Here is a 16,975-nt window from a genome sequence, read left to right as displayed (position 1 = left end):
TCACTATGTTGAGGTAATGCCTTCTGCTGATCTGCTTAATCTCCATTCAAGACTAAATTTTTACATTGATCTCTAAAATTTACTATTTTTATTATTTTAATTTATCAGATTTAAAATTCATTATACTGGTTCTTGAAATCTAACTCCAGATACTATATTGATTCTTAGATCTTTTTAAGCCTTGAGTCAACGAACAGAATGCTGAGCTAGCAAAAAATATCTTTTGGTTTTAGCTCTTAAATAAGGTAAAAACAAAATTGTTTTGAAGAATTGATTGTGTACTAAAAATATAAAACTTTTTTGTACATAATTATTTTTATAATGACCTACAAACATGGTCAAAAAAGAGTTAAGTTCCTCTTAAGGGTATTGGGCTAAAAGGATGGAACCCAAAATAACACCTTGAGGAGTTGAATTTCTCTTCGGTGGAAACTATATTGGTGGAAGTGGATTGGTTGGATTTGGAATGTAAGGGTGTCATCTAGTTGAAAGAAAACCAAACTAGATGTCCATTCACTAATGTCACATGTCAGGAGCTTTAGTTTAACGTGTGGGTATCAACTTCCTACCCTTTTCAGCTGACAAGACTTGAGGTGATCCCAAATACTTAAAGATATTTTGGAAAGAGCAGTAAACCAAATGTCAGACTAAAAACCATTGGCCAATGGATGTCCTCTTCATCATGGTTTTACACTATAAAAGAGACCTCAAGCCATCTCTGTAAATCATCTTTTCCTTCATTCTTCATCCTTCACTCTCACTCTTCACTTTCACCTTGATCATCTTCTTCTTCACAGATCTTGAAACCCTTTTCATCCTTTACTTTCACCTTCACCTTCATCCTCTTCTTAGAGCTTCTCTTCTCTGTAAACCATTCTTGTCCACTTTAAACAAAGCTCGTTCATCCTTTTGTGACATTAGTGGAGGTCTCAACACTTGTTCTCCACCTCTCTTCCTCACTATTAATTCTTGTATTGTTTATTTGCCATTAACAGAAGTGTCTTCCTCACAAGTTTACTTACCCCTAATCTCTCACCTTAACTATTATTTTTCACTTAATCTATTTCTCACGAAACCCACCCGAATCAAGAATAAAGGGAAATATAATGATTTGCACATTATATAAACTCTTCTTTCTCTTCTTGTTTTTGCCTTATTTAAGTGCCAAAACAAAATGACGCTCTTTAGCCATGTGTCTAGCATGGCAAGTTTGAGCCAATTCATTACTTAATTCGCTGATTTAATACTAGAAAGGGTCCAAGGATCAATATAATGTCCACAACTAAATCTCGAGAACCAGTATAAATAATTTTGAATTTGATAGACTAAAATAGTAAAAATTGTTAATCTAAAACACCACTTTGAAGATTTAGTCCTCCATTCAAGTTTGATGTGAGATATACATTTTTCACACAAATATCTTGTGCTTTTCTGGTAAGGAAAGCAGAAACAAATGCATTTAGTGCTATTATATATCTTAACCCTTTTGCTCTTATATGCAGCAACAGAGTGACAAGAAACAATGAAGCTTGCACATCGTTGTTGGGACTATTCACTTCTCAGTTTCAACGGGAGTGGTTTCTGCAATAAAGGCAGGAACAATCAGTTGCATTTATATATACGGTAACTTGAATAAATTTTAGCATTATCATCACCATTCTGAATACAATGAAAACGTTATTGAATTACAAACCTTAAAAGCTAGGCGCTTCAAGTTGTTCCATTCAAAATCATTTTTGCAGTATGCTGATCGCACCTATAATAATTCAAGTAGCTCGGTAAACGTGATTAACTAAGTTCTTATGTCTTGATGATTCTCTCATCATAGTGGCACAGAATTTGTCCCCATCTTTCAACGAGTGTCTACTCAAAAATTCCATTAACTCTTCATGTGCTTCGGGGTTGTAGCTCTGCTCAAGGAAATTATCAACATTATTACAAAATTGAACACATGGGAGCATGTAATAAAATCTGTTGAGTATGATATATACTATTACAAAATTTAAACGTTTAAAGACTGAAACTTTTCCCTTTTCTAATGTATTTCTCATGGCTGAAAGTAATTAGTGTGAACATATGCTTAAGCAAGAAGAACCAAAACAAAAACTAACAAAAGCTTAGCAGAAAAAGGCAATTTCAAAGAAGGAATTATCAACCTCAAGTTGAGCAGCAACAATTTTAATTGCAGTGTAGTTAAAAGAAATTGTGTAGGTTATTAGCAGCCTTTTTTTCTGGAAAGCTTCTCCAAATCCTGCATCCAACCATATTACTCTATTGGTATATATATATATATATGCAATGAAACACGGAGATAAAGCAAGCCTATTGTAGCCAATGAGTTATAGCTCAAATGGCATAGTCTCCCCATACTCAATTAAGAAGTTGCGGGTTCGAGTCTCCTATCTTTGGTAAAAAAAAAAAAAAAAAGCAAGCCTATTTTTACTATTAAACACACAGATAAAATTTAAGCTAAATTTTAATCCACTTTAAGTATACTGTATAAGGTTCTAACTGATTTAAGTGTGAAATTTGCTACCGTCTCCATTTTCATTATAATACGTAGTTTGATAGCGTTTTAGAAAGTGACATTTTTCTCCTTTTATTTATTCACATTGTACTAACCTTTTGTAACTACTAAACATTTGAAAATCGCCCATTTGGAGTTACGCTTGCTTCCCTTTCCAGATGAAGCTTAAGTAGTCATATTCTCCACGCAAACATCCAATTTTAAATTAAACATGACAATGCTTCAAAACAATTTAAATAAACATAAATACTAAAATATTAGCAATTTTTTGCTAATATTAACAATATATTAAATTTTATATATTCTAGTACTTTTTACATAACACATATAAATTAGTAAAATTTATATATTTATATTCGTCCAAGGTCCAACTTCTCAACGATTTTTCCATTTCCATAAGCACAAAAATGAGCAGAAAGCCAAACGCAAGAAAACAGCAGCATGTTCCATTGATTGATCTCCTTATTCTCTGTTATCTTCTCTTGTTCCCTGCCACAACCACAAAATCCGAAGCTAAATGCAGTTCTGGGTGCAACCTTGCACTAGCTTCCTATTACCTATGGCCAGGAACAAACCTCACTTACATCACCACCATCTTCGGAAAACCACAGTCAGAGATTCTGAAATACAACCCTGAAATAAAAAACCCAGATTCCATTGATAAGCAAGAAAGGATCAACGTTCCCTTCTCATGTGACTGCTTGAACGGTGATTTCTTAGGTCACACTTTTTCATACGAAACACATCGCGGTGACACGTACAATAACATTGCTCATGTTGCTTTCTCAAACCTCACAACTCAGGAGTGGCTGAGTAGGGTTAATAGCTATCCAGCTATAAACATTCCTGATGGTGTTCAGATCAATGTCACTGTAAATTGTTCCTGCGGAGATATACATGTGTCTAAGGATTATGGATTGTTTGCCACGTATCCCCTTAGGATCGGCCAGGATTTGAACACGGTGGCGGCCGAATCCACCGTGCCGGCCGAGTTGCTGCAGAGGTACAATCAGGGCTCTGATTTTGGTGCCGGGAATGGAATTGTTTTTGTGCCGGCCAAAGGTACGTGTAGCTCTATTTTATGCATTTTTCTTATGCAACTGGTCATATATAAAATAGAGAAAAATAAATTAAGTAGTAAAACATAAAATCATAGTAATATTTAAATTATAATAAAATCTTCAGATTTAATATACATTTTATAAAATCGATTAACTTATTTAAAATTAAAATATAAAAAAAATTTAAAAATTAAATTAAATTTTTAGCTCTTATAATTTTAAATTTAAAAATATTCAAAATTTTAGTGACCATGACACAAAAATAATAATTAAGATGAAAAGACATGTTATCATTATGTTAACTAATATAGTTAAATATGTTAAATTACTTAAATACTTTTAATAATTATTTTTAGAAAAAAATTCTAAACAATCTTTGACAATTATCTCAAAAGATAATGAAATTTTTAACAAAAAAAATCAACTTAATTCTTGATAATTATCTTAAAAGAATAATGAGACTTTTGTGCCAAAAAAAAAATCAAAGGACGGGTTGTGTATTTTTTTTAAACTTTGTTGTACTTTCAAAATAATTGTCAAAGACGGCCGAAGTATTCACTTTTTTTTATATAAAAATATATTCAGGCAAATAGTTGTACTTTAATAAATAAATAAAAAATTGGTTCCAATTTTGGCCTTTCAACTGTATGTGAAGTTGTATTTTTTGTGCGCTTAATTATTATTAGGTATAGCTCTAGTTTGGCTTTGGCCATTCACGAAATTATCTTATAATTTCAAGCCAGTTCATGTATGGTGTTGAAATGATTTTTGGTTTATATATACTATTTTGAGAAACCGTTTGCTTGAAATTGAATGTTGTTTTAAGTTTGTAAGTGAGTTTCAAACATCTTTAGTGAAAGTTGAGACTTCCTCGCCGAGACGGTGGTTTCTCACCTTTGGTGAGGGTTACGACTTCCCCGTCTTTCCTGAGGTCCAAACAGAATGTTTACATGCATTTTTTTTTAATTAAAAACGTATATTTTAATTATTTCAACGAATAAGAGGAATGACATAGTCTTCTCATATTCATTTAAAAAGTTGCGGGTTCGAGTCTCCTATCTTTAGTTAAAAAAAAAAACGAATAAGAGGCATATATTCTCCTTTTGATTCAGTATATTCGACCGTTTTGGAAAACAATAATTTCGACAATAATTGTTAAAATTGGACTAGACGGATCAGTTCGACTGAAAATTTAGTGAATCGAATTTTAAATTAGTCCATGACCAAAAAAAAATAGAATTTTAAATTAGTCCAATCTAACATTCTAACAATTTAAGAAAAAAAATAGATTAAAATCATACCAAATCAGTCAACATTAACAAAAAAGCCTTTTTGGTAATTCTTTTTGTGTCACTAGATCAAATTGCTTTTCATTATATTTGTTTTTTCTAAGTACATAACATATTTAAATTAAATTATATTTTTAAAATTTATATTTATTAATTATAATTAAACAATTCAATTAATGACTCACTAATTAAATTAATAAATTAATAATTTAAACGATTCGATTACCGATTGGTTCTGACAATTATGATCTTCACAACTATCAACTTACAGAAATAAAACATACATTTTAATTTTATTTTATTAACGGCAATCATTAGTCTAGCAATGAAACGAAATAATGGAATGAAAAAAATCTTGCTGGTGTATTATTTTTATGATCCCTTCTGATAATAGGTTTGGAGATCGAGAGTTGTTAAAAATAAATAAATAAATAATAGAGATCACGCTTCGTTCATATTTGTCCGCTTCTTATTTAGCCTGACGATAATTTCTTATGAAACAAAACAAATTGACATAGATCAGAATTGCAATAAAATTTGTCACTTTTGTCAAGAAGATTTATTGTTTGATATTATATGTAATCGTATTATACTATTGCCGATATCCATAAGTTCAAATGGTATAATTTTTCTATACTCATTTAGAGTTCGAATCTCCTTATTCAACAAAATTTATTGATCTTAAATTTCAATACTCTAGTCTACTAAATATCATATTTATTTAGTATAAAAGAAACATGATGTCACTAACAATAATATTACCTGGACAGGCGGCTAAGCAGGTATATTTTAGTTTAATAAAGTTAGAAGATAATTTCAGTTGGCAGTATTTCCTTTTAGAACACCTAATGAGTGAGAATTAATATCAATTAAAATATGTGTAGTTTAATCATTATATAATTTCAGTTTATGTTAATAAAATTATAAATCATTCAACTAATAAGAATAAAACGCATATACTTGATTTTTTTTTGAAGAAAGAGAGCTCAACACAATAGAATGGAGCAAACATTAAAAGGTAACAACACAAAAACCAAAATAAAGATACATAACTCTGGAGTAGGATCTGCTGTTATCTCCGGCATTGCTATCAACAACCAAACGGATTAACGCCACACCATTCCTTGTAGCTCAGAAACGACTTATTCTTTATTCCATCAACACCTGTTTCCAATTTCTGGAAGATCCTGTTATTCCGTTCTAACCAAATATTTCAGATAACCGCGAAGAATCCTATCTGCCACTTCTTCCTCTCAGAACTACGACCAGACATTTTCATCCAACTCTCAAACAGTTCTTTTACAGTCCCCGGAATAGCCCATGCTCTGTCTGCACCCCTCAACCAAGCGCACCACACCTGCCAAGTAATTTCACAACCAAGAAACAAATGGTGCACAAATTCTATTTCTTTTTTACACAACACACAAATCGTATCGCTATTGGGTATAATTCCTAGCCTACTCAGTCTCTCTTTAGTGTTGATCCTGCCTATTAGGACAAACCACGCAAAAAGCTCTACTCTTGGCGGCACCAATCCTCTCCAAATGGCACTAGTGAAGCTGTAGCTTGTGATGTCTTTTGGGAGAGTCTCTTTCTGTAGCACCTGCACAAAGGAATTAGTAGAATAGATACCTGTGTTATCAAATTTCCATACAATTGTATCGTCTCTACTAGGCAACATTCTTACTACTCGCAATCGGTCATATAGTTGATTGAGCAGCTCAAGTTCCCATTGGAATAACTCTCTCCTCCACTGAAAGTTCCACACCCACTCTATCCCATCACAGAACCCACAATCACCTACTATAGATCCTTGTTGGTTTGAAACAGAGAAGAGTCTTGGAAAACTATCTTTTAACGGACCACCTTGTAGCCAATCGTCCTCCCAAAAACGGATACATCTGCCATTTCCCACCTCCATAGCCAAACCACTAATCATCATATCTCTCCTATGTGGCTCTTTAAAATTAAGCTGACAAATATCTTTCCACGGGCCTCCTCTTATAGGTAATGGCTGTTTTGACAACATCACAGAAGGGTCCAACAGATTACAAGAACAGACAACCTTCTTCCACAGCGGACAGTCTTCCTTCGAAAAATGCCACCACCACTTGAACAGTAGCACCGTATTCATGATCAACGCATCCCCCACCCCCAAACCTCCTAACTTTTTCAGTGCTTGTACCATCTCCCATTTCACAAGTGGTATACCGTTTTTCCCATCATCTTTACTCCACAAAAATCTTCTCTGTAACCCGATAATCTTGTCTGCAACCGCTTTTGGCATTTTGTACAAGCTCAGGTAGTAAACCGGCAGACTATTCAGGACAGATTTTATGAGTACCAGCTTGCCAGCTTTGTTGAGGGACTTAGCTTTCCACAAACTGAGCTTATCTTCCACCTTATCTATGATCGGTTTCCATGTCTTCACCAACCGGGGGTTTGCACCTAACGAGATTCCTAAATACCTGACTGGTAAAGTAGCTTCGGCGCATCCCAACAAACCACACATATCTGTCGCCCATTCCTGCTCACAGTTAACCGGAATCAGATTTGACTTCTCGAAGTTGATACTCAGGCCAGACATCCACTCGAAACAACGCAAAAGCCTCTTATAGTTCATTATTGTTTCTGTATCCTGAGGACAAAATAAAATTGTGTCATCCGCAAATTGGAGATGCGACAATTCTATGTTGTCCCTACCCACCAACAGTGGAGAGATGCGCCCATTCCTGACTGCCTCACCCACCATCCTATGCAAGACGTCAACAACCAGAACGAATAGGAAAGGCGACAGCGGATCTCCTTGTCTCAAACCTCTCTCCATCCTGAACGGCTTGGTTGGTGATCCATTAATCAACAATGAAATGGATGCTGTGGTCACACATTCCTTCACCCATGCTCTCCATCTGGGGCCAAATCCCATATTTTGGAGCACCTCATCCACAAAGCTCCATCTCACTTTGTCATAAGCTTTCTGAAAGTCAAGTTTGCTAATTGCCGCCTGCTTCTTACGCGACTTCAGCCATTGGACCGTCTCACAAGCAATGAGGGCACCGTCATGTATCTTGCGACCCTTCACAAATGCAGACTGCATCTCTCCCACTAAACCTGGCATTACTGACCGCATTCTTCTCACCAAGACTTTGGATATCACCTTATAAACACAACCAACCATGCTAATTGGCCTTAAATCTTTAATTTCCTTAGCTCCCACAAATTTTGGGGCTAGCGCCACCCATGTTACGTTAGCATCTGTTGGTAGCTTCGTACTTTGGAAAAAGTCCAAAACAGCTGCAGTAAACTCTTGGCCAATCTCATCCCAACATTTCTTTATGAAGTTCATATTGTAACCATCAATACCTGGCGCTTTACTGGATCCACAATCCCAAACTGCCTCTCGAACTTCCTCGGGTGATGGTACCACCTCTAACTCTCCTGCTTCCTCCTCATTAATCTGCCTTACCAACCCAGCACGGATTCCAACCCTTGGGTAGAGTTCCTGTCGATATAGTTCTTTATAGTATCCTGTAATTGCAACTTTTATTCTAGCCTGGTTCCTCACTACTCTGCCATTAATTACCAGAGACTCGATTCTGTTGTTTCTTCTTCTAGCTGATGCTATATTATGGAAGTACCTGGTGTTCTTATCCATGTCCCTAGCATGTTGAGATCGGGACATCTGCTTCCAATGAATCTCTTTTCTGGCATACCACTTCGCACAACAAGTCACAAGAGCCTTCCGTCTAGCTTCCAGTGTTCCATCATAACTGCCAGCACTGACCACGTCATCAATCTTCTTGATTTCTTCCTCAAACTTCTTTATTCTGTTTTCAATATCCCCAAAATTGTCCTTGTGCCATTTCCTAAGCGGAACCGTCAACGCCTTCAACTTACTAGTAAAATGTTCATTACCCAAGTTCCTCCACTCCTCCTTCACCATCCTCAGAAACCCTTCATGTGTAAACCAGGAGTCTAAGCTTCGGAACGGTCTTGGACCAGCACTAAATCTCGCATCTTCTAGAATCAACGGGTAATGATCTAATAACCCTCTAGGTCCTCCTCTCAAACGAGTATCTGGAAACTCCTCAAGCCACTCCACACTGACAAGAACCCTATCTATTCGGCTACAAGAACGACCTCGAAACCATGTGAATTTCCGATCAGTAAGCGGTAGATCCACTAGCTGTAAATCTTGCACCCATTCCTTAAAGTCTTCTGCAGTAGCCGGTAAACTAGCTGCATCCTTTCTTTCCTCCAACTTTAGTATTTCATTAAAGTCCCCCATAAAACAAAACGGAACCTGACATAGGCCCACAATATAGCTCAACTCCTCCCACATCTTCAGTTTCTCATTCCGGACATGTGCGCCATACACCAAACAGAATGCACAGTTAAAGTTATTTTTTGTCAGCACGCCTTCCACACAAAGCCACCCATCTCCTTTATAGTAGTTCAATTGTTTAAACAGCAAATCATCCCACATTAATAATAAACCGCCAGAGGCTCCTACTGATTCCACATATTCCCAGCCCACCGTGTCACAACCCCACACTCGACCAACATCAAATTTAGTCACTACCTCCCTCTTAGTTTCAATTAATCCTAGCATATTCAATTTAAACTTCTTTTTCAACTCTTTCACCATACTCAACTTTCCATCCCCTCCTAAGCCTCTAATATTCCAGCAACTATAAATCATTTAAATGAATTATTACACACCTTTTTATGTTGTTTGGGCCTACACCTCCTTGCTTTCTCCTTTTGTTTTGCAATCTTTCTTTTCGCCGCCAGAGCTTCATTCTGACTTTTTAAAATCGCCATAATATCTTCTTCTTCATCATAAAAAACTGCACCTGACTCCATAGCTAGCTTCTATGTTTCTTTATTTTCGGCTATCTGATATTCCTGCAGACGCCTCTTATCAGCTTCCTGATTTGTTTCTTCCTCTTCCGCATTAGATCCTACCTCCTCTGTGCCCTTACCTTCCACATCTCTATTTTCTCCAGCTTCATCCTCTTTTCCGATCTCTAAATCATTACTCTTGTCCTTCTGCAGTTGTACCCTACCGCTTCCCTGAGTCCCCTGCTCCACCCTTCTTCCATCCGGTTTGTCCACAGCCTCCCCTTGTTCATGGCGTTCCTCAATCCCCTTCGCTAACCGGCTCTCCACCCCAGCGTAACAATTGCCCCTCCGCTGGATTCCAAGACCCTTCACCGAATCCGACCCCGACAGCCCATAGGGACGCGCAGCTGAGTCAAGATGCATGGTACTTCCATTCAATGCAGCGTGATTAGCGAGTGGAGGGCGCTGAGGTAAGCAGCCCGTTTCAGAGAGTCCAGCTGCGTCCAAGATTTGTTCCTACTGACCCGACCCGACGGACCCGATCAGCTCTTGACCCAACCCATCTCCCTGCCCGGTCTCTTGTTGTCCAGCCGCACAGTCCATTCGCTTCTCCTTGAGCAGCCCAATTCCTGCATGATCAATCAGGAGACAAGGCTTGGAGCCTTGTAAGTGGGCCGCAGCATTATTGGAGCCCAACCCCACACATTCCCAACCTTGTCTACCTTCCTCCAATCTTTTGGATCCACTTCCATCATCAATGCAAATATCCGTATTCGTTCTTTCCGAATCCGCTTCATCATAATTGTCAAATCTCGCACAAGCAGCCTCGCCATTAATTCCATTAATTCTGATAGAACCCGTTTCCATTTGCATTTGATGCTGTTTTGAATTTTCTTGATTGCACTCGTTCAAAAAAATATCTGATGTTACCATTCTACCCTTGTCCTCATCCCTGTCATTTTCCCGTTCCATGATGATCTCGGTCGCCGGATCCCAGACCGCCGCCATCACCACTTTTTCACCAGACTGTGGGTTTGAACTTTCGCCTCTTTCCCGTACATTTGCATCCTCCAGTAAACTATTATCTCCATATACCTCATGTCCCACCTCTTTTACAAAGACATCGAAACCACTAGTACCTACGGTGAGATGCACCCATTCCTTGATAACATCAAACACACAAGTATCAATTAACACACGACCAGAACTGAACGATAAGGCTGATTCCGTCCTTTCATCACACTTGATTACTTCTCCCCATAGTCCGCCTATTCTGTTGAACGTCTCCACTGACCAAGTATGTAGCGGTATTCCAAAACATTCCAGCCAAACTCTTCTAGTCTCACTGCGTTCCGATTCCTCCCATCTCCATACAGTATGAAAGAATTGCAGGAAGCAATTCATTTTGAATGTGAACGCTTCTACCGCATTCTTCACGGTGTCAAAAACTAGCAAGGCTTTATACGCTCCAAGTTCTCTGACTTCAACAACCTGAGGAAAATTCTTTTTGATCCCTCTCTATAGCGATATGAAGTTAATTGCCGTCGTTGTTCCTCCTACCAGACTCCTTAGCAACCAATCGAAATTCTCTTTTGCTATTGGAACTTCAACCTTTTTCGTCCAACCGTTTCCGTGCGGATCCTTGGTAGATGTAGCGCTCTTCGTTTCTTCCACTCGTATCGGACTTTTTCCTTTCCAAGGTTGCCTTTTCTCTATCTCAGGTCTTGCATTATCTCCCTTGCGTATCCTGGTGGTCTTCCCTTCCATTGGCCTTCTATACTTTGCCTCACTTACTGAGATTATTTTTCCCCTAATACTTGTTTGATGCATTTCTGCTATAGCCTTCAATGCCCCCCTTTCGTTGTATATCGAACAAACGCAAACAAGTACACCTTCTCATTTTTCATTTTTCGAGCTAAATAGATGTCGTTGATTCGTCCCGTCCATTGGAACAACTGAAAAAGTTCCTTCTTGGAGACATCTTGTGGCAGATTGGTGATGAAAACAGAGAACGAATCATTTTCCAAACGTAAATACTCTTCTCTATTCCAAACCTTAGGGTCATTTTTCTGTAACTCTCTAGTTCTACCCCACTCTGTGTTTCCCCCCCCTCACTCTCGCTCTCTCTCTTTCTCTCTCTCTCATTCTCTCAAACGCATATACTTGGTGTATTCATTTTTTTCTTATATATAAAAATGACATGCAAATCTTTTAATTGAGATAAACTTTGTCTTGAAAGAATTGTCAAGTATTTTGTGATTGATTTTCTACAGAAAAATTTTGTATGCATTAATTGCTGATCTTTTGTGCTTTTAAATGCAGATGAAAATGGAAAGTTTCCGCCACTGCTATTGGGGTAGGCTTATAGTTTGGCCAATTTAAGTTTCAACATTATTCAATTCTTTGCAATGAGTCAATTCTGTTCTAAGTTTTTTTAGTAATTGCAACATTTATGCCTTCTTTTTTTTTCTCTCTCTCTTTTGCAGATCAGGTGATGTTAACACTCTTAAGTGTGGTCATAAGTAATCTTGGTGAGTGATTTTGCTATGAGGTGGTGACATTGTTGTTGTTGTTGTACCAATTTGTTTAAACAGGAATCTCTGGTGGAGCCATTGCTGGCATAGTTATTGGAGGTGCTGTTACTGGATTATTATTATTGGCACTTGTTCTCTATTTTGCTCTATTTAGAAGAAAGAAAGTGGTGGCTGAGGTGTCCCTTCTCCCTCATGATCAATTTACTCAACTCCAACATGGTACCCTTTCTTAGCTTGTTTTCTTTCAATGCTCTAATGTTTCTCAAGCATTCATGCTTTATTTTACTTAATCATTCTGATGATACTATGGTTAATGACTAATAAGTTAGTTAATCAAGTAGCATTATGATTGAATAGTATACTTATCAGAATGTATGACAGATAAGTGTGTTTTAGCCTCAACTTTTTGGCCTTGTTTGTAATAATGTAATGTAAGATTTCTGCTTTTGGAGATGAAATTGAAATTGAAATGTGAATATAAAAAAATCTTATTTAGGTTGTGGAAGCAGGTTGAGTAAGGGATCAGAATCTTCCCCTGTGATTTCGCCAAGGTTGACCGGTATTACAGTTGACAAGTCAGTGGAGTTCTCATATGAAGAGTTGGCCAAAGCTACTAATGGCTTTAGCATAGATAACAAAATTGGTCAAGGTGGTTTTGGTTCTGTATACTATGCAGAGCTTAGGGATGAGGTCTGTCACATCCTGTTTAAAAATCTCTATTAAAATCATAAGAATGTTTTCTAGATTGAGATTCAATTCTATACTCATTTATTTTGCAGAAAGCGGCAATTAAGAGAATGGATATGCAAGCATCAAAAGAATTCCTTGCTGAACTCAAGGTTCTAACACGCGTCCATCACTTGAACTTGGTATGAATGAAATTTTGCTTCATCTTATTCAAATTGCATTGTGAAGGATTCATAATTTTAATGTATGTTACTTATGCAGGTGCGTTTAATAGGATATTGTGTTGAAGGCTCCTTATTTTTGGTTTATGAATACATTGAGAATGGCAATCTAAGTCAACATTTGCGTGGCTCAGGTAAAATTAATAAACAAGAACAATTCATTCATGATCTCATAGTCTTGGTTTCAGTTTGGAGATTGTTAATTAATATAGTTGCTATATAGGGAGGGATTCATTATCATGGCCTATTAGAGTTCAAATTGCACTGGATTCAGCAAGAGGACTGGAATACATTCATGAGCATACAGTTCCTGTCTATATCCATAGAGATATTAAGTCAGCAAACATTTTGATAGACAAAAACTTTCGCGGAAAGGTTTGCGTTGCATCGAGCGCTTATCACTGTTATTTTGCAGCAGATTTGATCCAGAATCTGTTGATTTTGGATATGCATTTCCAGAAAGTTGAATGCTGAGTTTACAACCTTTATCACAGGTTGCAGATTTTGGTCTAACAAGATTGACTGAATATGGTAGCTCTTCATTACAGACACGTCTTGTTGGTACATTTGGCTATATGCCTCCAGAGTATGATTCTTACTTACCATTTAACTCCTTACCTATAGATGTTCTTTCAATGTTCTTTCGACCGTGTAAATGGTTAGCAAAAGCGCTTATTCTGTCAGTACATCAAAATTAAACTCTTAGCAAGTAGACCACTAAGACAAAAGTTTATTGATGTTATCCATATATTTCTCAATATATACCATACATTGGTAGTATTAGTGGCTGTTTGATTATGGTGTTTGATTCACTTGGAGTTTCAAAATGTGTGTTAATAGTACAAAACTTTTCTTAACTATATATATATTGACCAAGTGCATACTTTTTATGCAGATATGCACAGTATGGTGAAGTTTCCCCCAAAATAGATGTATATGCTTTTGGTGTTGTTCTCTATGAACTCATATCCGGAAAGGAAGCTATTATCAAGACAAATGAAATTGTGACTGAATCAAAAGGGCTAGTTGCCTTGGTCTGTTTTTTCCTTTTCCTTTTTTTTTTGTTGGTCTAATCACTATTTATAACTCATCACACATTCCACTCAATATATTTTCACTTTCTTTGTGGAAAAAAAATTGCAGTTTGAAGAGGTTCTTAGTCAAACAGACCCAAAAGAAGATCTTTCAAAATATGTTGATCCTAGACTTGGTGACAACTACTCTGTTGACTCTGTATTTAAGGTGATTATTACTTGAACAGTTGAACTTGTTGAGAAATTACACTCAACGTTTTAATATTGGAGGATATTATATTCGATATTAAATTAAAGACATATTAATTTTTATTGAGGTTTAAAATGATTACGTGACATATAATATTTTTATATTTTTCTAAAAAATGATCCTAATTTGGTGACTATTTATATGAAATTATTTTTATTTATGATCTCTATACGAAGATAACTCAAATATAATAATTTAACAGTTTTACTTATGATCTTCACATAAAAACAACTCAATTAATATAATTTTGTATGAGTCTACTTTTTATAGATATATAATTGATTCTATACAAAAAAAAATAATTTCAATAAAAGTCAGTGCAATAAAATGCAGAGTTCTAATTAAAATATTGATAATATTAGAAAGACAAAAAATAATTCGTCTAAATAATTTGAGTTTAATTTATTTAATATTTATTTATTATAAGATGTATTAAATAAAGCCAAAAATAATAAATTTTGACCATTTTTAACTAATATTTTTATTATTATTAAACATTTCTATTAGAACACTAGTGGACATCAAATGGAAAGTTGAGATAGAATAGGAACAAATAACAAACCGAAGATTCATTTTTTTTGGTTGACTTTGAGTTTGACTTTTGCAGATGTGTCAACTTGCTAGAGCTTGCACACATGAAAACCCTCAACTAAGGCCAAGCATGAGATCAATTGTGGTAGCATTAATGACACTTTCATCAGCAACTGAGGATTGGGATGTTGGCTCTTTCTATGAAAACCAAGCTTTGGTGCATTTAATGGCTGGAAGGTAGCCTTAGCTTAGTGGGGTTATTCATAGTCATATATTTACATATACATGTTTCTCTTCGCCCTTAAGCAATATAGAACTCCCAATTTTCTCAGCACGAGCAATCTAGCATTATTCATGACATGAATCTAATCTCTACTTTGAATCTGTAAATAAAAACAATATTATATATATAAATATATCTTTAGATTTTATATAACTTTTATGTGTCTTTAAAGATGTACAGCAATAAAGATCTTATAATGTTTGATTCTTATTATTTTACATTTAATGTTTTACGTGTTGTATATTTGTATATATTCACTTTATATATACTTTTAGATTGCCTAGGACACAAAATCTATTATGTTTAACAATTATTTATAAAAGATTAGAACTCAGACATAAAAGAAAATTAAGTTAACAGATACTAAAAAAAATCCTTTGAATTGTCATTAATAAAAAATAATCTCCTTAAGAGTATTAAAATAGATTTTATTTATTAAGCTTAACAAATTTTTAAATATGTTTGTTTTTTTGTGTTAATTAAAGTAGAAACGTCTTTTTATGATTATAAACATGTAACATAGTTTGCACGCATATTTATTTGAGCGGAGTTTAATCTCAAAAACAATAATAGTACAATTAAAATTTTAGGAATGCACAACCTTAAATTTCAACTATCATTATATAATTTAGTCACTTATATAGGACTTTTAGCTTAAACTATTTTTAAAGGATTAACTATGTTTAAAATTAAATTTTAAACTATTCGTAAAAGAAACAAATTTTAAAAATTTAAGTTATCTAATAGGATGTTGAGAAAACCATATCATTTGAGTTTGGCTAAAAGTTTTTTTTAAAAGCAAAGAGAATATTTAATTTTATTAGAAAAAAATATAAAATCCAAAATTGAGGACTAAAAAAAAAGTGAAAGACTCCTAAAACTTCACATTTTTTATTAGAAGAATACGTACTCTTTTAAAAAATATAATATCAAAATTTTTTTTGAACAATTGAATTATTATAAAAGAGCTTTAAAAAGATAAAAAAAAATAAATCTTAAACAGAATTAACTGGATTCTTTAGGAGGTTTGTTTTTAAAGCAAAAATAATTCGTATTATATATTTTGGATTTAAGTTAATAAATTTTAATTATATACTCCATAATTATATGTCTATTAGGATCCATTTAATTTCCTATTTCCAAGTTGCAAACGTTACTATTTGGTTTTTTTTTTTTTTCTAAACGTTAGTGACTATTAATTTACGGGCTACTATTATCATAAGGCAAAAACTCACCTGCAGACTGCAGTGGACTTCATATAAATTATTTTGGATGAATGACACGGACTACTATTTGATTTAAAAAAATTGATTTATTTTATATAAATGATTTAATTAAAAAATCAATTGATATAGCTATGATGTTAGATTTTTCACCGTATTTTATTTAAAAATAAATTAACTAATTTAAATTGAGAAATTATAGTTAATTATTTGCTATATAATTTTTTTAACCAAAATTATAATTAAAAAATAAAATTATCTAATATATTAGATCACCTCAATATTAATCAGGTTTTTTTTCTATTATAAAATATAAAAAAAAATTAATTCCCAAAAAAATTCATGTTACCTTTTAGGATTTAATTTTTTTTATTGTGTTTTCATAAAGTTTATACAAAATTCACCTATCACATTGACTAAACTTTATTTATTTACGTAAAGTTTATTTATGGAATCACCAAACTTATTTGATACATATTCTTCATTGAGT

The 16,975-nt window shown here is 34.7% G+C and overlaps 1 protein-coding gene across 1 annotated transcript; it reads left to right on the top strand.

Moving 5' to 3' along the window:
- The first annotated feature begins 2,913 nt into the window (after positions 1-2,913).
- Positions 2,914-15,327, top strand: LOC107638651 (chitin elicitor receptor kinase 1). The gene is made up of 12 exons (XM_016342007.3): positions 2,914-3,589; positions 12,045-12,078; positions 12,209-12,213; positions 12,317-12,475; positions 12,753-12,946; positions 13,036-13,125; positions 13,205-13,298; positions 13,388-13,539; positions 13,659-13,750; positions 14,060-14,198; positions 14,308-14,406; positions 15,056-15,327. The coding sequence occupies exons 1-12, from the start codon at positions 2,935-2,937 to the stop codon at positions 15,218-15,220; spliced, it is 1,878 nt and encodes a 625-aa protein (XP_016197493.1). The 5' UTR covers positions 2,914-2,934; the 3' UTR covers positions 15,221-15,327.
- Positions 15,328-16,975: the final 1,648 nt, after the last annotated feature.

Source organism: Arachis ipaensis, chromosome B4 (assembly GCF_059453495.1).
Source record: "Arachis ipaensis isolate K30076 ecotype BB chromosome B4, ASM5945349v1, whole genome shotgun sequence".
Taxonomy (NCBI): domain Eukaryota; kingdom Viridiplantae; phylum Streptophyta; class Magnoliopsida; order Fabales; family Fabaceae; genus Arachis; species Arachis ipaensis.
This window is presented reverse-complemented; position numbering and strand designations above follow the sequence as displayed.

Excerpts from the sequence above, each read along its gene's own strand:
- LOC107638651 (XM_016342007.3), top strand. The coding sequence starts at position 2,935 with ATGAGCAGAAAGCCAAACGCAAGAAAACAGCAGCATGTTCCATTGATT. Across the intron at positions 12,947-13,035 it reads ATGCAGAGCTTAGGGATGAG|AAAGCGGCAATTAAGAGAAT; the intron begins GTCTGTCACATC and ends TTTATTTTGCAG. Across the intron at positions 14,407-15,055 it reads CTGTTGACTCTGTATTTAAG|ATGTGTCAACTTGCTAGAGC; the intron begins GTGATTATTACT and ends TGACTTTTGCAG.